Source organism: Scophthalmus maximus, chromosome 16, assembly GCF_022379125.1.
Source record: "Scophthalmus maximus strain ysfricsl-2021 chromosome 16, ASM2237912v1, whole genome shotgun sequence".
NCBI lineage: Eukaryota > Metazoa > Chordata > Actinopteri > Pleuronectiformes > Scophthalmidae > Scophthalmus > Scophthalmus maximus.
Window position 1 is genome coordinate 5620854 of NC_061530.1, and position 20478 is coordinate 5641331.

General features: G+C 44.0%; 1 protein-coding gene across 1 annotated transcript in view; it reads right to left on the reverse strand.

The window, feature by feature from the left end:
- The window catches only part of dnah9 (dynein, axonemal, heavy chain 9), a 129531-nt gene that overhangs the window by 59795 nt on the left and 49258 nt on the right, over positions 1 to 20478 (reverse strand). Inside the window, exons 38-49 of the mRNA XM_035612880.2 lie at positions 19951 to 20238; positions 17681 to 17891; positions 17469 to 17596; positions 17070 to 17178; positions 15370 to 15517; positions 14707 to 14881; positions 13689 to 13862; positions 12108 to 12315; positions 10550 to 10715; positions 9567 to 9669; positions 7635 to 7874; positions 395 to 556 (exon numbers count right to left, since the gene is read on the reverse strand). Coding sequence (XP_035468773.2) covers positions 395 to 556; positions 7635 to 7874; positions 9567 to 9669; positions 10550 to 10715; positions 12108 to 12315; positions 13689 to 13862; positions 14707 to 14881; positions 15370 to 15517; positions 17070 to 17178; positions 17469 to 17596; positions 17681 to 17891; positions 19951 to 20238 — 2112 coding nt within the window. The remainder of the gene's footprint in view (positions 1 to 394; positions 557 to 7634; positions 7875 to 9566; positions 9670 to 10549; positions 10716 to 12107; positions 12316 to 13688; positions 13863 to 14706; positions 14882 to 15369; positions 15518 to 17069; positions 17179 to 17468; positions 17597 to 17680; positions 17892 to 19950; positions 20239 to 20478) is intronic.

A 20478-nucleotide genomic window follows, 5' to 3' on the forward strand; every position in this document is an offset into this window, starting at 1 on the left:
TTCTTCATTGTGGCTTGACTGGTGTGCATGCAACGGAGCCAGAGAGGGGAGTGAGTGGAGCAGTGGACAGAAAACCATTAAAATGTTTTCCAATTTGCAGGGCTGACAGCACATACCCTGACAGCCAAACCCCCCATTCCATACTGATTAATATTCCCACTAACCCTCTCCTGGCCCTCGGTACCATCACCCCCCCCCCCCCCCCCCTCCCCCCAGCTCACACCCGAAAAAACACTCTTCTTTTCCTCCTCTCCTCTTTCCCCGCGCTGTGTTGACCACTGATTTCGAGGTCCAGACACAAGAGCAGGCAGTCTAATGATTTCCTCCAAGTCTTCTCCCTCCCCCCCTCCTCCTTCTCGTCTTCCTCCACTGAACTTTGCAAAAAAACTCTCACCTCATAGAACTTTTTCACTGTGTCCCTCTGCAGCTTATCAAAGGCCTGGAAGTCCTGCTCCTCCAGCAGCTTGTCTCTGTAGACCCGGTTGCTTTCGTGCAGGTAGATTTTCAGGAGGTCCGGGGGGACTTTCAGACATTCGGCGGTGCAGAAGAGAATCCCCTGAGCAGAGAGGGGGAAGTGGAAGGCTTAGAGTTTCATTCCAGAGGCTGATACCAACACAAGGAGGGAAATACAGCACAGTCACTGTGGCTAAATCAATGGATATTGAGTGGGCAAGCTGTTAGTCGGTGTGTCAGAGAAACACAGAACATAATGGCAGCGCTTTTCTTTCATCTCACTGTCTCAGAAGTGAGTTGCCGCATGTGGAAACAAGCTTTGCAGGTGTTGGACGGAAGACCTGAATTATGAAAAATCAAGGAACGGGTTTGCATGTGACTGCAATGCTTTCAAAGAGGGTTTGTTTTCAAACCATGTCTGGAGATTACTCCTTTTTAGTTGGAAGGCTATAGAAAAACTAAAAATAAAAACAAAATGTGACTATTTACAGAACATAAAATAGCACAAAGACATACCAAGCATTTAACACTGATATTTAATTTTCTATTTGTTTGAAAATGATATGCCCATTTTAAACTCGATGCCAGAAGCACGTTTCAAAAGAGTTTGAACTGTGGCAACAAAAAAAAACACAGGCAAAGTTCTGAAATACTAAACGCAAGACTTGGTGGAACATGTCACGATGAATTAGGTTAACTGGCATCGGATTAGTAACATGATTGGGTATAAAAAGAGCATCTCAGAGAGGCAATGTGTGGAGGGGTTTACCACTCTGACAGACCGCGCTGGAAAACAGTGCAACAATTTAGGAATGAAATTGCAAAGAATCTGGGGATTTCATTCTCTGCAATAAATAATATCATCAAAAGATACATCGTCTGAACACAGTTCATGGCTGCGTCCACAAATGCAAGCTGACACTCTACGATGCAAAGAAAGAAACCGTATATCAACCAGATCCACAAAAGGCCGCCGGCTTCTCTGGGCCAGAGCTCATTGAAGACGGATTGAGGCAAAATGGAAAACTGCCCTGTGGTCAAAATGTGAAATTCAGTTTGGAGATCACAGACGCTGCGTCCTCCTTGCTAAAGAGGAGAGGGACCCGTCGGCCGGCTGTCAGCGCAGTTCAAAAAGCCAGCATCTGCAGTGGTATGAGGCTGCATTAGAGCACACGGTATGGGTAACCTGCACATTTGTGGAAGCTCTGTTTAAGCTGAACGATACATACAGGTTGTGGAGCAACATATGCTGCCAAGATCAATAATTTTTTAATTATATTATTATATCTTTTTCAGGGAAGGCCTTGCTTATTTCAGCAAGACAGTGCCAAACCGCCACCCACTGAAAATGTTTGGCACATCATGAAATGCAAAATAAGACAAAGGAGACCCCGAACTGTTGAGCAGCTGAAAGCCAACATCAAGCAAGAATGGGAAAACGTTCCACTTTCAAAATGACAGAAGTTGATCTACTCAGTTCCCAAACGCTCACAGTGGGAGTGTTGTTAAAAGAAGAGGTGCTGCCGGAGAGTGGTGAACATGACCCTGTTCCAACAATTTTGAAAAGACTGCCCCCACCACCTAGGTCGTTTTTCAAGCAGCTCATCACGACCGCAGAGCTCTAGAGGCCGTCAAGTTTGTGTATTTAAATGGCTTTGCTTTCATTCTGCAAAGTAACGTGGATGATTCTCTGCCATGTAACCCTAACAATCACCTTCACCATGTCATTCAACGTGTTGGTAAAGCAAATAAAACCCCACAGCGCTCTCTGAGGCGAAACGTATTTGTGGCGTACCTCCTGTCACTGGTACAAAAAAAAAAGAAGGTCAATTTGTTTGAATTTTACACATACGACTTAGTTCGTCATATGAGTTGGAGGACTTGTTGCTTTTGGAATGCGTTACTCACACCAAATTCAAAATGGGCAGAACATTTTCACAAAATCAATCAAATTTCCTGTTTCGACATTTGATATGTTGCCTCGGAGCTATTTTCAATTAAATATGGAGTTTCAATATTTTGCAAAACGTCACATTGTTTTTATCTACATTTGACACAGCGCTCCAACCTTTTTGGAAGTGGGGTTTTATATATTGATGTGAAAAATACAACTCCATTGCATTTTGAAGATTTGAACATTACAGTTGTGTGACTTGTGTGACAGCTATTAATGACCATGCAAAGTGATGATTCATCAGCGTCTGATATCTGGATTCATTGCTCACTGCAGAGTCAATTACAGTGTCTGTTACATGGAGAGAAGTGAAGGAGGCACGGACCAGACTAAAGCCACGCTTAGCAGCTGGGTGAGGCTGCTGTGTTGACAGTCGTACAAAAATCTTTTTTTACATTAAGAATAAAGTCGAGAATGAACTTGAAAGTTCAAGCTATAAGTTGAACCTTTAAGAATATCTCAAACTAAAAATGACGGCCTCTACATACCTCTAAATGCCTCTAAATGCCTCGTGTAGATGAATTGGTGAAATTGAACCTCACAATGAGTTTTAGTAAAAAAGTGAATTCTCTCCTAGCACACTGCATGGCAATCTGTATTAGGTCTTTGAGCACATTTTCCTGAAAACTATCTGTTCAGAAGGAGCCTGGAAAGATGGAACACTGGCAGCTGGATATTTTGACTATATTCTCAAAGTGCAAATATTAAAAAACATATCTTCCCCTGATTTAGTTTGACTTTATTGTCAATGTTTCAACTTTATTCTCAACATTTCCACTTCATTCTCTTAATGCAAAAGGAGGAAAAAAAACTTCCTCCTATCAATATTCTATAATATTAGACAAATGGACATTTTTGCTGTGATGAAGGCACTAGATGGAAAATCAAGGGATCACCTCATTTATTGCAATTTATTAAATGGCGAGCTGAATGGCTGCTGCAAATTTCATCGCAATCCATTTAACAGTTGAGGAGACATTTTAATCAAAACCCAAATTTCAGCTTCGTGGTGGCACTAGAGGAGAAGAGATAAAGTCAGCAGCATTCCTCCTCTGGGCACCAGTTCTGTCAAAACATCTCACCAGAAAACAAATATGTCAGCCTCATGTATAAGACCCACAAACCCCACAACAACCCAAATCCACAGGATCGCGTTAATCTGTATCATATTTTATAGCAATATATACGATATTTGTTGTGTTATTTCATCAAAAACAGAAATGCCAAACTGATGGTGGCGCTAGAGGAATGGTCAGGGGTTCCTGAGCTCCATGAACGTCCGTACACATTTTCCCTCCAGTAGTCGTTGGGATATTTCCGTCTGAACTACATTGCGATTCAGAGGCCCACGACTTGCACGAAGATACATTTGCTTTTTTTCTGCTTGCAATTCATACTTCTCGTCCTCCCCGTTCAAAACAACAGAAATGAAAACAGAAAAAATCATGATTATCATCACGAGTCACGATCAAATGAGTGTTTATTGGAGGAGTGACGATTAATATGTCACTGGCGGTGGCTCGCGTGACATGTTGGCTTTCCCACACCGACCGTTCGTCAAGATAATCTAGGCGCCTCTCACGACAGGTGCCGTATAGGAGGAGGAAGGGGACGGACGGGCGCCCAGGCTCTGTTTGTTCCCCTCCGCGCACTGTCGCCCCGGAGGCTGAGGCGAGCAGATGCTGTGCGTTTCCCGCCCCAGAACTTATTCCAATCAACAGAATCATCTCCGGGGGTAGAGCCATGCTGAAACTGATCTGCCTTTATAACTGAGCCCACTGAATGTGACAATTGGCTGCTAAATCCACTGTGTAATGGTGCAGATGGGAGGTGTGCTGTGTGTGTGTGTGTGTGTGTGTGTGTGTGTGTGTATTTGCGCAGATGTGTGTACTGAACCAACATGACTGAACATTCAGACCGGGCCCGGATCGTCGCCGCTTCTCTACCGTAGATCTACAAACGTCAAGATGCTTTCCCCAAAGTAAAGCGTGAATGAACGGATCCTTTGACTTTTCCTATAGATCTCTCTTTCTACTCCATTTCGTTGCTTAATGGTGTCCATCATGACACCACGCATTTGTTTTGTGTGAAAGTGTGCCTGAGCAAAACAAAACACCATATGGCAAACTCTGCATAACAGTCATACTTGAGCCATCCGTCACGTCGTCGAACAGGCGGCAAAGTGCGAACACACCGAGAAGGGAGGACTTTTGTTTTCCCGCTCTCCAGCCGACTTTCTTCTCCCTGACTTTCCATTGCTTTGTTCAACTCAGATGAGAGGGATTAGAGAGTTCTGTGTGCCGGCATGTATCTGTCGGTCTGTCAGACGGTCTGCACTGGGCATGCTCTCCCTGTAGCCTGACAGCTGCTCAGAGCCCCAAACAATACTTCCAGCCTAACTAATGCACCCAGCTGACTATCCACACACCATCATGCAGACATATTGTGCAGTCAGTACAGTTCAGCTTCAGAGTCTCCCTGCACCGTGAGTCTCGTGTACTCCGCTTCTCTCTTTCCCTCGTCTCCGTCTCTCCTCTTTTGCTCTGTCCGTCTTTCCCCCCCTTCTTCTCACTCGCCTCTTGAGCATCAAGGAGCTCATTTGGGCTGACGTGCGGAGGACAGGCCCGCAGAAATGCCTGCTGGTCATGGCGGAGAATGAACACTGGCAAAACAGAGCTGCCTGACAACGCTCCCTGTCGGATGCGAAACTGTTTGTCTTGTCCTAACAGTGGAATTTGGCTACTGTACTTGACTTATAGTATGCATAATTTAAGATCCACAGGGCATGATGATTGCCCCAGTGCTTCATGTAGACAGAGTATGAATCACAAAGTCACGATAAGAAAGTAAGTGAGGGATCAGGGGACAAAGTAGAAAATGAAGTTGAGAAAAACAAGTTAAGGAGGAGAATTTCCTACAAAGCCCTAAACTGAGAATTTTGTCAGTTAATGACATTACCGACTCTCATAAAGATGCAACCTTGAGCGTTGTCTGTACCACTTCCTCGTGTCACATTTAAAAACACCTTTACTGTACAAAGAGAGTTGAAAACGGCGTCTCTGAGCGCATCTCTCTGCATCATTAGCGATGATCATAACGAGACGGTTACCTTTGGCCACATCTCCAACTCCCAAAGTTGTAGAAAAACAAAGTGAATCACCAAGAAGTACCCCAATTATTTCAGCTGAGGTAAACATCTGAGACGTCGAGCCGCAAAGCGCGGCGCGACAACTACTTAGGCCCGGCGCTCGGAATTAGAGGAGGCATTTGTTCTGTCGCACCGAATACTTCCAGACTTCTGTCAGGTGTTAAAGCACACACGTACGGTGGGGGAACTGCGGCTGAGACAGCTCTGTGAGCTGCCGCCGTCCTACGGTGCTCGAGTCAGCAGCTGATAGGTGGAAAAACTTCAAACGAGCTCCGGGAGTCCCTCTCTGAGGAGCGGCGGCAAAAGCTTTCATGCCGCTTCCTCTCTGTGGCTGTTGGACGTCCAGTCCACTGTGCAGGCTCTTGAAAACAAACAAAGACTTTGACAAAACCAGCAGAATAGTCTCTTGTGGCTGCGGTGTGGCTGAACTCTCCACTGCTTGAAGGCGGTGCTATGCGCGCTCTGAGTTCTGAAAGGTAAGTCTTTGGGTCATCGGGGGCCCGTGTTTTGGAATGGTAATTAGTGTAGGAGGCTTAAACCTGGTGCAGAGCAGCTCATCATAGTGGCTGAAATCCCGTCGTCACACAGGACTGCCTCAGAATGGTGGAAGCGGAGCGCTTGTTGGATGGCCTTACATCGTCTGAAACCCCTTCGCCAGTGGCGGAAATCATTCCCACATTATACGCAGTGACTCGCCCAGGTGTGGTGGCGGAGCTGTGAAACTGGGCGTCGTTGAATTTTCTTTCGCCAGCCCTTCAGTGTCATTATTCACACGGCTACTTCCATCACTCTGTGCGCATTCAACCGTGTCAAAAATGCGCAACGCCTCAAATAACACGTGTCGATGTCATGGGTGGCGGTACAGGATCTGATACATCATTGGGGCACTTTGCACTTTGCAATCAAAAGATTATACGTTGAGATATTTCACGTAGGTATTTTGAGTAAAATATCTCAACAATTGGACAGATTACCATGGAATTTGGCACAGCCAGTTATGCTCGTTCACACCGGACTGGATGTTAATTATTCGTGCGAGTAGATATCATACAAAGCAATTTTTTTGTGTCACCGACGCGATGTGACGCGAATCACACGGGGGGGGGGGGGGGGGGGGGGGGGGCACAGAATTCAGTCGAAATAGAAAATATTCTTGTGACGCGTTGTTGGATAGCCAGTTAGCGTTGAAATCCTCTCTCCTCCGTCACTGTTGTCAGACGTCCTGTCATTGTATCAGAAATGGAGGAAATACGCGAATAAGCACATATGTTCCAGCTACCAAACTCAGTTATTCCCATTGGTTCAAAAAGCTGCTGGCCTAGTGTTTGTCTTCTTTCAACACCGCCTGTTCACTGCATATTATACACAGAAATCTTGTGAGTCTAACCTATAAACAAGTCTAACAAGATACATTAATTTCATCCATTGTTAACTTTGAAAATACAAATTATTGCATATAAAGCATTTTGTCACATCTACAGTGGTAGATAATACTACATTGTAGTAGTATAGTGAGAGCCCATAGCTGCCTTTAAAAACTCATAAGACAGAATTATGAAAAATGAAGTTCCTATAGCTGAGTGGCTTAAAGCATTAATTATTACAACGGAGTGTGTTAAATGAGAGCCTGCCCTCCATGAAACCGTGGAGGATTTTGACAGAAATATTGCCCCAAAAGCTTCTCCCTTGACAGCCTGCGCACTTATATTCATTTAAATACATAAAATCACCACTAACACCCGTGGAAGTGCAAATCCATTCTATTTTCTGTTACACTTATCTCAGACTTATTTCTAGCTTTTCAGACTCGGCTCTTAAATCAATAATCATTTAGATGAGAAATTAGTGACAGAAGCCTGACTCTTTCCACATGAGAGGCAGAGCCACAGACACGGAGAGAGCCAGAGCTAAATACCTAACTCCTTGTTGGAAACGGTACAAGGGGGGGGGGGGGGGGGGGGGGGGGGGGGGCGGACTTCTGACATTTCATCGGGAAAAGATCAACCTGAGGTTGTTCTCTTTCTCATGGAACATCCACGTGGACAAGTCCCTCTAGTATATTCACTATCTGTGTGTCACCTGGAAGATGTTGGAGAGGTCTCGCAGGTTGAAGATGTAGTGGAACTTGACTGCGGTGGGGAGGAAGGAGGTGGAGATGCGCTGGTGCAGGGTCAGGGCCAACTGGACGAGGGTGGGACAGCTCTTCTGCAGGGCCGGGTGGAAGCCCTCTCCTTTCAGGTGCATGGTCAGGATGGAGGTGTAGATGGTGCTCAGGGCCTCGGCCCCGGGGAAGGACAAGGCAAAGACCGAGAAGTGGCGCTGTGGATGCAGGCGGAACACAAACGAGGCAACGTTAAAGGAGGAGTTCCTCAGCTGGTCGGTGTTTGCAGCAGTAAGCAGAGACTGAATAATGTCAGAATTAAAAGTCTTACACTTTCTGTGATCATTTCCGAGTATCCTCTACTCTCTGCAAAGCTAGTTCTACGTGTCGCTGTTTTTTCTTCCAGTCAACGCATGCTTTGCAAGTCAACCAAACTAATTTGAAGGAATCCATTTAAGTCTCTGTTCTGAATACAGTATCTTATGTTGTCACACAGAAACAGGTCCCATGAAGATGAAGATGCCTGAACGTCCTCTTCACGGAGACGAACTCAAAGGAAACGCATAGGAACTGAATCTGACATTTTTTTTTAAATAAAGGTGTTCTCTGGTGGACCAGCTATGTAATGGATACACTTTTTCAAAATAAACAAAAATATAAACATATATATTTTTTTAAATTTTCATCTTTGTACATGTTCACGCACATCAATATGATATATCAAAGTTAATTTGGCCAATGCCAATGCACAGTGGGCCTGAAATAGCTCCCCTGTCTGTAATTGAAGACAAGATTAACAGTCTGGCGTCTGTCTTTCACTTCACAACAGCAGTGCTTGTTTATTCTCCTAGCTCAAACCTATGATGTGTTTATGGCCTCTTGTGCTCTCGTTAATAATGACCGTCCTGTCCCAGCAGCACAGCCGGCAGTAATTATTATAGAGGAAACATAAAACTGCTTAAAAACAACAGACAGGTTGCACGCTACGGCATGTAAAACAATATAAAAACTTCAACACTGGTGACCAACAGTCAAAGTTGGTTCCTTTCAAGCATGCCGGCGATCGAACTTAATGATAAGTATTGCTTGTGTCACAAAAAACTAAATCAATGAGCCACACTGTTGAACTGGATGGCAATTCATCCACCACTGAGTGACGGTAAATGAAAACAATAGCGACCAGCTGTTCTTTGATTTCACCCAGCCATCTCAAAACATGGAACTACATATTTCTGATTCTTTATTAAAAATGTAGATCTTCAGAGGACACGCAAGGAAGTTTAAAAGCACTGAGAGACAGACTAACACATTCATGGATGTGGGCCTTTTGATGGGACTTGTTTTGACGGAAAGAAAAAAAGTAGAAATGAATCACAGCCTTTTCTTTATCATATTAACCCAAAAACCTGACAATAACCAGTATGCATGTGAACTTTATTTTGATCACTCTATTTTACTTTTGCTCCAAAGTTTTGATAAAAGTTTAATCTCAGATATTGCACAAACAAATGAATAAACAAATACAGTGTGTCACTGCCCCCAATGAAAAATGTCATTTATAAACGTAAATTATAATGTTGAGACGCAATTCACTATTCCTTAATGTTTAGTCAAAATCTAATCAGCTCTGCATGAATGCCTGGACAAATGAACAAACAAACATTTGTGCGGAAATATAAAAAAATATATAATTAAATAAAACTTAAAAAAAAACTAAAAATGTGGGTGTTGGAAATAAATCCCAATTTCATAAACAAATAGGAGTGGAAAGCATGACACCTAATTCAATAAAAAAGCCTTTCTATAACATGTGCAAGGGTAGTTGGTGCACATGTATCATCAGCAGTGTATTGCATAACCAGTGGAACACAATGTGCTGTAAGGATGTGTGTGCGTGCGTGTGTGTGTACCTGCAGTCGTGGATTGATGGTGAAGCTGCCAGCAGTGGGGTTCATGCAGGACACGTATTGAACGTTGTGTATATCCTTCAAAAGCAGTTTAGTACGGTCATACCTGAGAGTACACGCACAAAAAACAGGGAGAAAAAAAAACCCAGTATTTAACAGCCTTGCATGCACATTAAATGAACACAAACACACAGGCCGTGTCTCTCTCTCTCTCTCTCACACACACACACACACACACACACACACACACACACACACACACACACACACACACACACACACACACACACACACACACACACACACACACACACACACACACACACACACACACACTCACTCACTCACTCACTCACTCACTCACTCACACTCACTCACTCACTCACACTCACTCACACACTCACACACTCTGCCGGTAAGGCTCTCACTTAATCTGGCGTGGCTCAGTAGCATCCTCCTTCCTCTCAATTTCATACCTGAGATCCTCCCAGCATATCTCTAATGGGCTGACCATGTCTAAGACCAGTCGGCCTGTGTCTGACGCAGTGGAACCATGTTCAGAATGGCCTTGCTGTGTCCGAGAGATGAGCAGCAAAATCCTTTTAAGGTGAATCCCACTGACGCTGCTCTCACATTCGACTTTTGACTCTCATAAAAGTTGCAATCACATTGATACTGAAGCCAGGATCCGTGTGTGAATACTAAAGGGACGGCGCTTTTTCAGCAGAAAGGCTGTTCACGTGAATTATGAGGGTATTATACCTATCGGCTGCTGGCACTCCATTATCTGAATGATCCTCTTCTATGTTAATACATGGGGAAATTGTCTGAAACTGTCCATCATCTGAGCACTCACAATGAGGGACTGTGTTTTCTGAAAATCACCCAGAAAGACAGTCTTGCCATAATATTCCTCTTTTAAACAGCAACAGCATGTCCTCATTCCTCATACATGCAGTACATATCACATAGCTGCAGAGCCTTACCAGTGATTATAGTCAATGTGTTGGCGTATGAGTGTGTGAGGCTGCACCGTGCCGTATGGATCCACCTCGGGCATATTCATGTCATCTACGAAGTAGATAAGTTTCTTGCTGCCTGGAGGTCCGTAGTTACGCCCGGCTTTCTTCTCCAGGGGCTTTTCCAGCACCGCTGTGCAGGAGAGGAGTGACAGAGCAGACATGAGGGGGAAGAAAAAGAGCGAGAGATGAGAATTTCCCAAGTCATATTGTTGAGTGGTTGAGGTAAAGAGTTGGGGGAGCGGTGTCCAGACGTTTGATTTAAGAGTACATAAGGCCCTGGTCTCAAAAGGGGTCACAATGTGAAGCTAAGGCGTCAATTCTGCAACGTAAAATGTAGCTTTCATATCTTTCTTGCCTTTGAGGTTTGTATTTTGGAAAGTTTTACTACATGCAACGGGTTCACAGGCAAAGAGACTTTGGAACCACTGACACGGGTACCAATGCAGCCTAAGGTATGCCAACATAGTACGTACGTATAAAGTAATTTATTTATTATATTGTATTTTTCTTGCTTTACTAAAACACAATAGTGTTTTACAGTTACCTTGGTTCTGTATCTCTACAACATCCACATCTTCAACATGCAAATTCATTTCTGCCAGTTGAACAGTCAACAAATTAGAGATCTTAAAACCAGAGGTGTCCTCTTCCTATATTTCTAGCAATGTATAAATATATAACAGAAAAAAGGCTTTGAAAAACAAGGATGAGATGAAACCTATTCAACGACTTTAAAGCAACTTGGGGTCTAGCAGGCCCAACGCTGACTTGGAAGCCGTTGGAGGACCCAAATGGTGAAGAGCAGGTGGATTCAGTAGGGAGCCTGAAAGTCTGCTAGAGACGGTCCAAACAAACAAGTCCAAATGGGGAAAGGCCGGTAGATAGGGAAACAAACATGAAATGCAGACGTAAAGAAATAGGCTGGAAACCTAAAGTATACGTGCGCAGTGGGTTTTGAGCCGTTTTAAAGACGTCAACAGACGGGAGAATATGTTTTTTCTTTAGACTGCAGCAATAAAAAAACAACTAACAAGCACAAAATCATACTGATGATTTGCAGTAGCACGTGAGCATAGGCAGGTGCAGACATTACGGGAATTGGCTTCACATTGAACCACCTGTGCAGCGTCAGGTGCAGGTGGAAATGGCTGCAAGACGAGCACGATGTCACAAAGAGCGAGTGAAACTGAGCCTGTTTAAATGGAGGGAAACTAAGGGAAAGGCGAACAGGTGAGCAGGCAGGTGTAGAAAATACGGTGGTTAGGAAAGGTGGAGGAGTCCAAGGGCACCTGGTGAACAGGTGAGGAAAGCATGTCTGTAAAAGTTCTGTATACAGTATATGCAGGGGCATGGGGGACATCAGAAAGTGGCTGAGGGCGGGTACAGAGGACAGGATTACTGCACCAGTGTTATGAAAAGCTTAAATATAAATGCAGCACTCAACACTGTTCTTGAAGTAAAATCAATCAATCAGACTAATATTTCCTACAGCAGTTGCATTAAAAGCCTGAGTGGTTTCTACCTTGCAGCATAGCAGATGTGGTGTAATAGTTGAAGGGGACATTTTTAATAACATATTTATCCTGGTCCAAGGATCCCAGTTTGTCCCCCACCAGGACGGACTTCCCGTTCCCGGCATTCCCGACCAACATGACGGGCCGGCGATGCTCCAGGAGGCGATCCATGAAGTAACGAACTCGAATGGTCTCTGTCGTGTGGACCAAGCACGCCTGCAAATGGGAAACAAACACACACACAGACACACACACATTTGCACAATCCCCCAAGACCTCAAACAAATCTCTCATACATAAAAGCTGATACCTGTAATAAGCAGTTCACAATACTGACGATGCTGCAGTACTGGGGTTGGGAATCCCTGGTGTGAGGCGATACGATATGCATCTCGATACACTGTCAATGATTCGATGCATCAAAGGTACATATGGAGCAACTGCAGGTGCGATACGATACGATCTACAAACCGACCACGATGCGATTTAATGCAGTGATTCAACGCAGTGCGATTCGATACAATGTGTTTGGACGATACAAAGGAATGATGGGACTCAAATCAATGCATTGATTATTTATTAATCAACTGAAATGAAGACCTTTCACAGGGTTTTTTCACAAATTCTGTAAAAGTGTTGTCTGTCTGTTTTAAATTTAGAGTTCACACTTTGAATACGCCCTGCTCACACAATTAAGGACGCTCAAGATTAACAAGAACAATCAGGTGCAATATGAAAAACCATGCTTAACACTCAGCAGCAGGTAGGATGACTCTCCAGTGAGTAGCACAAACCAAATTTGATATTAAATTATTAAAACATGGAGGTGTTTGAAGCCTTTGTTCTATGCAACAGTGTAAGGCTTGATATCTTCACAAATAAAGAAGGCTATAGCCTCAGTTATTGTCTCTGATGGAAAAAACTCCATCACCACTAGTCTTGAAGGTAGTAGCCGTTAATGAATCCGATGCCAGTCAACTGACCGACGCCTCCACCGTGGACCGTTAACTCATCTGTTTACTCTAAACAAATGAGTTAAATACTACTAATCTAATGGATCGGATTTCACCAATGCAAGCATTTAATAAACAACGCATTTCGATTTTTTTTCCGAGATTGCTTCGATTCACAGCTGCTCTGCCGACACACTCCTGCTTGCCCGCGGGTGTTTGTGTATCGATACGAACCGGTTAATCTTCCCATCCCTATAATGTACTGGTAGGTCAGGCTATAAGTTACAGCTGCAATGATCTGGTCTAGTTTATTTTTTGTGATATGGGAGCTAAAAGCATAAAAATCACATTTTAAATATTAAGGTCGCACAGAGCTGGTATGGCTAAAACGTTAACAGACTTTGTCAGTGTGATGTTTGTCGCTGAACAGGTAGCGGATCTAACGAACACAGCCACAGCTGGAAACAATGCCGGTGACAGCTGTGGTACTGAACCACTGATGATTATATCCTCTCAAATGACAATTCCCCCCCCCCCCTGCATGACTGTATTTATAACGCAGTGGCATTTTCACGTGAGGATACGTCCTCATGCAACTGGGAGTGAAATCCTGGATGCAAGAACAAGCTGTTGTACCTGAAGTGGCGTATCCGCGTTCATCACAAACTTGGGCACCATTTTGGACCAGGGTTCAAACTTGTGGGTCTCGGGGTCGATGTAGTAATCGAACACAGTGCCGTGGACCGGGAACTTGATGTTTTTGAACTCGGTCACCCACCACTTGCTGAACTCCACTCGGTAGTCGACCAGCTACTCAAACAGAGCACACATGCAGAGACACAGACAATCAATACTCTAAAATGACTTCCTCTCTGCTCCCCCCACCCCCCACCTCCATACAGCAGCTATGGATCTGTGAGGTTCAGTCACACTGGTGTGAATACAAACCGGAGGACACATAAATGGCAACGACATAGAGACACAGGCGCAGCAGTTGAAGGGTAGAAAATGAGAGATGGCAGGCCTATCTATCCATCTGTCTGATTCAGACAGTGAAGTAGCCTCATCACCTGCTGGCTGGCAGTTCCTCGCCCTCCCCCCGCCTCTAGGTACCTGTGTCCTCTTTTCACTACCAGCTCTCCAGTCAATAAAACCACTTAGCATTTAAATGCATTTGTGATGGGAAAATAAAGTGGAGTACATTCGTACCAAGGGGAGAGCAGTTTTATCCCGTAACTTAGACGGACGCACTTACTGTACAGCGCTAACTGGATTGCTTAGCAACTGCTTGGCTCCCGTGCTCATTTAAATTCAGCCAGCCTGTGTTGAGCGGGAAGGGAGTCAGCTTCATTTTCAGATGGAGAACCCCCCCCCCCCCCCCACCACCTTTTTTAAAGTCTGCCATTTCCTCAACTGAGAAGAATTTTCAAATGACTTTTCATGAATAGAGTCACAAAGTTGAGTTCCATAAGCTTCATCGAGGCTTAAATAATACAAAGGAATACCCATAATGCAAGAAGAGAAAAAACTCTTTTAGGAAGGACTTATGAGGAGAGGGGGGAATCATTCAGCTGTTGCACTTGTGTCCCATTCTACTCTCTCTTTATGCAACCACTTAGTAAGCGCCTCACATGGCCAGAGGCCCACACAGTACCTGGTCCTGGAACATGGCTCCCCCAAAGGCCCAGACCGCAGCAAAGACAAAATAGAGCTCATAAAGTTCCTTGGCACAGTCGGGCGGGGTGTTTTCTGGAGTCAGGAGACACTCCAGCAAGTAGCACAGCATCTGGACCATGCTCTGCTCCGGGATAGGGATGATTTTCTTAAACCTGAGCAAAGACACACACATTAATCAATAGATTCGAAAAATGACCACTGTTGTGACTCATTTGGCAAGAAAAAGAGCTCAAACCAACGGTTAAATTAAGTTTTCACCTTATATAACCTAGAGTTGTATCACAAATGATAAATAGGGATAAAAAATACAGCTTCAAAGAAATCAGTACACAAATTTATAAGCTATGGCATAGTGATGCATTTTTCAGACAAAATATTCCTCCTCTGCTTCCTGTTTTTGTTGTCTGCTCCAATAGCAGTGGTGACAGAGGTGTTGGAGGAGGCGGGTGGTCCTGTACCACAGAATAGAATGCAAGACAGCATCCAGTTCTTCTGAGTCAGTCCCTGTTTGTTCCGATCTAAACCACCCACTTCTGCACCATCCCACCCCCCAAAGATATGTCACATCCTGCGTCAACTAGACAGGACTGCGAGCACGGCTGCTCATAGTGACACAGAGCAAACAGAGGAGATGCTTCACCTCGATCTGAGGACGTCCAGGCAAGGGGGGAGGTACTTGTCGAACAGTAATGCCAGGTTGGCCTTCTCTGATTGGACCTCCCTCTTGTCGATCCAGCTAAGTACCGGGGGGTTCCAGCCAAGGTCAGCTGGGTTTATGTACAGGATGCCTGGAGAGAAGAACACGGGCAAAAAATGTATTGTTGGGTCTTGTGGTTTGATTTTGACATGTTATTTATAAAATTACCACAGCAAATCCACACGTACAAAGAAAATACACATTATCTTGTGTGTTGTATATAACTTAGTTTCTATGTTAGAGTTGTTTTTAATCAAGACATTTTACACAGTCCAAAACCGATCATACTACAAACATGAAAAATGTTGGAATGCTGCTCAGTGTCCGGCGGTCTGAAGCCATTAGTTCAAACAGAATGTTTTTAGTCTTTAGACTTTTGAACAAATTACATCTTCCATGTAATTTTATTAGATTTATATGTCCACAATCCTAACTTATGTTGTAAAACTGAAGTGTACGACAAATCAATGTCAATTATTCATTGATCCATGAATATATCCATTAATCATTTAGAAAATAAAATGTCTACAAAATAGTGACAGGAGCCCGTTATACATTTACCAGACTAAGGTGAGTTCTGCTTCAGTTTGATATGAAACCGAACAAAACAATCCTTTAAGTTGAATCAGGGAATGTTAATGGGAAAATGCACTTAATGATTAATCAATTGTTTTCAATTTCAATTAGGAGAAAAGCTAAAAAGTAAAATTAGATTTTTGTTGATATCATTTGTTCAGGACGACTTTTCTAGTTTACTCCACGCTGCACTACAAGGGCAGTTATTGTGTAATTCATGACAAATTATTTTTGGGTTAGAACTAACTGATTAAACCTTTCACATTAGATGTCATTTTATACTTTATTTGTAAAAATACATGGTTGTAGCAGCTCTGTGGTCTTGATACTAGATGTTTATACAGAGCCTATAGCTAATTTACAGTCATGGTAGGGTAGTAACGGATTACATGTAATCTGGAATACGTAGATTTATTTGAATTTGTTTTTCGGTTAAATTGTCAAGGATATATATATATAAACATACATACATGTGAAGCAGCTCAGTCTGTATACACACTAGATATCGACTCATTTTCCTGTACATGTTAATACCCGCATCCTTTTGTGAGGTTAATTTGATTTTTAAATGCTGGATGTATAGTATAAGTATAACAGCAAAATATTTCTTAGTACATTACTCAACAATATATTAATTTGAACATTATTCCTCTCAGGTAGCCAGTTTGATTTTTTCTATGATTTATAGATAATGATATTGATAATTATTTACATTTAAAATTGAAGAAAGATTTTGGAGTGAGCTTTTTTGTTTTGTTTTGTTAATGCTGCGGTTGTGTCCATTTTTTTAGCAGGTTAGATTTTGATAGTTTGATTTTGAAATAATCCAAAAGTATTCAGATTAAATTACATTATTTTTGTAATACAATGCATTACGTTACTGATTACAAAGATTGGCAAAGATTGAACCAACCCTGTTAACAGTTAATGGAATTATGCATGAGCAAGATCCCTTTTGGACCTGAGGGTCTGTGGCAGTCGCCCACCTTGTCAACAGCAACACAACATTGTCCTAAGTGTCCCACTAGAGTGATGAGACAAAGACAGGAGGAAAAAAAGGGAACTACCTGCTCTGGATACTGTTGCAGGTGTTGCAGTGCGGAGGTGACTGATCTCGAACACCAGCCTCATGGTGGGGTTGAGAGGGATCCGCTCATTACTGGCCAGAGTCAGCACCTAGCAGGACAAAAAACACAGTGTGTGAAGACATCGCTGAGAGACAACGTGCTCCTCACTTAGTCCCAAGTCCGGACTGTGTTACCTGCTCGCCACCTGCTATCCTCCACTATTACTAACATTTACCCCGTGTCACGATGTGCACATAGTTGAACACACTCTTGCATCAGTGCCACTTGCCACATTCTCCCATTCTTATCTGACTGCTCATTTAGTGAACAGCAGACAGCTGAAGTGTTATTTTGATGCTGAATAAAAGACAACACACACACACTCCAATTCGCTCACACCTTGTTGTCATCCATGACTGTGTTGAGTGACTCGATCCACATCGGGTCAATGTCTCCGTCCAGAACGATCCACTTGGGCCCGCTGTGACTGACGATGGCCATGTCACGCATTATGCAGGAGAAAAGGCCTGTTGGGAGAGAGATCACACTCTGGTCACTCAGGTCAGGTGCCATTCAGTCAAACAGTGTTTCTGCACCACTCCTCTAATCACCATCTTTCCACTCTCTGGTCGACGGATTGATGATGCCGAAGAGCTCGTCGTTGGTAACGGACTTCGGATTGAGGTCGGCCCACACGGGCTTGCGCTTCATGTTCTGGTAGGTCCGCTGCAGTGATCTCATCACCTGACTCTTCCCAGTGCCGGCGTTCCCGATCACAAACACGGAGTGACGCACCGCCAGCAGCTCCTCCATTTGCACCACCTTACACATAAGCGGGATGAAACGTTTTTTGTTTTTTTTAGATAGGCCGATGACACAGTACACAGATTGTCAGTGAACCTTTTACACAGTGATGACGAATTCCGTGGGCCGCTACGCTGCAGCATTCGCTCCACTGTATCCTCTGTGTTATGGTTTTCAGTTCAATATAATGTGATGCAGACTGACAGGGCAGTGTGCTGTGCTACACTGCACTGCGGTGCGGTGCAGCAGTTTAGTACACTGTTCACACACTACAACAAATGACGGCAGTGGTCTTCTGGAAGGACGGATATCTGCACCTTCATTACTGTGTGACTGTGTGTGTGTGTGTGTGTGTGCGTGTGTTTGTGTGCACAACTAAAGGGGCATGGCACCGGTTTTACACAGGAAGACACATTTACATACTGTATCACAGAAAACAACAGTGCAAGCAAAGGATGTCGTCACATTTTGATTCAGGGAGGGTCTGAGGAGAGACACCTCTGTGTTGCATTACACAGCATCCATTAGAAAGGTTGAGCTATGCTCATGAACTCATCATACAAATGTATAAACATAGTCAAATGAGTTGTCTAAGAGGGAGATGGAAAAAAAAGCTGGTAAGCCTGAGGAAAAAGGAGAAAAAAACACTAATATGAATATTTCACACCTATAATTTACTGCATCAGTGCAATAACAGCAAAGTACGTACATTCTACTGAGCATTGACGAGAGGTTGGTTCGTCCCCTTCCTTTTTCTACATGGTGCTGTTCTTAATTCCAATCATCAGATTTTCAACTTTTTAGTTCATCTTTTCTCATCTTCAGTCATTTCAGTTGAGGTTTCCCCAGGATATTCTGCTCAGAATTCAAACAATCTCATTTCACACTGGTCTCCGTCATCCTCGACTCAGTGGGGTGACATTTTCTGTTAATTCAGGTATGCGAGGCTACACCACAGAGCAGGTAACAGAGAGCGACGGAAAGGGAAGGAGGGCAGAGGAGAGATTTCCTCCCCACCTCCCAGTCAAACATACAGATGGCGGAGCTCAATCAATGCCCATCGACCGGGCTCCTCGCTGCTCCCACTCCCCATCCATTCAGCCGGAGCTCAGGCGGCTCTACACTCTCAAAAGGCCCTGGCTGATTACCGCTTTGATGTGGGAAGGACTAACGCTAGCACAGGCTTACGTATAAAGGTATGCGGCCTCGCTCACCTCGTGCGCCCCCCCCCCCACAATCCGTTGTCTGAAATCAAAAGGTTGGCCACACAAACAAATACGGTAAAAGTTCAGGCTCTGCGTTTGGATGCTTGTTATTGACTGCCATGCCATTCTCTCTCCCCCTATGTTCCTCCCCTCGTTGTTTATTTCTGTGGCCGTCTTTCATAATGTCAGGGTTAAGTGGCGTGGTGCAGTGCCAGCCTGCGTTGATGGACTGTTATTATGTGGTTCCCGTGTCTATTTGACCGGAGGCAGATTGCACTTATTTCCCCTGGTCCTGCGTCCATGTCACACATAATGCCTGCATGTCTTTGTGTGTGTGTGTGTGTGTGTGTGTGTGTGTGTGTGGTGTGGGGGGGCTTGTCCTCATATCGTGGTGGAGACTTCAACATGAATACACACTAACCCATGGAGAACTGTGTCATTGTGGGAACAAAAATTGATGTCACCATGCGTAAGGAATGCTTGAGGGTCGGTGTTAGTGTTAGTGTCAGTGCATGTATGTGTGTGTGTGTGTGTGTGTGTGTGTGTGTGTGTGTGTGTGTATCTGTATACAATACAATGACTAGAATTAGGTCACAAGGTCAGCAGCTTGACAACTTGAGTGCCAGTTGTTGGTTTTATACAATATTTGCCCGATTCATCCAGATCCTGACCTTTTTTAAACTTGTCTGTATTTCACAGCAAGACGTCATGAAGCACAGTGCTACAACTGTAATATCCCTGTAAATAGCAACATTTTTGAGATTTACATCTTTTGAATCGTGGTCTACGTTAACAGAATTTTATAAACTGCAGCAGGCGAGCATGAGCTTGGACACTGTCAGCAGGCGATCGAGGAATCGTGTTTACTCTACCTTTAGTACAAAATTGTCCTCGGCCTGCAACCTCAAGTCCAGGATGGACTCCTTTACGTGCTGCTCAAAGTCGAAATCCCGCTTTCTGGGGACGTCCAGGGCAGGGAACAGATCTCCGATCAGCCCCATGAACACCGGCATGTCGTCGGTCACGATCTTGGGGATGTTGAAGTCTCTCAGCGCTCGCATCAGCACCTGGTCCTCCGCACGGCCGGGGTCCCCTCTCTTCAGGGAGCCAGCCACCACCAGGACTGACTTGATGGCTCGGAGGCCCCAATCATAGTGGTCCTTTGGTTAGGGGGCAAGGGGAAATATCAGTGAGCAGAAGAAAATACAAAAATACTCATGAACTTCATCTTTAAAATGTTATTTCATGACGGCATGTCATATAATTTCTTACAGGTTATTTTGAACAAATTTCTTTATGTGACTTCATCATCAGTATTGTATTCATACTAACCCAGTAGTTTTATGCATAAACATTTTACTAACCAAATAATGTAATAATCTTATAATAATGTAGAAAAA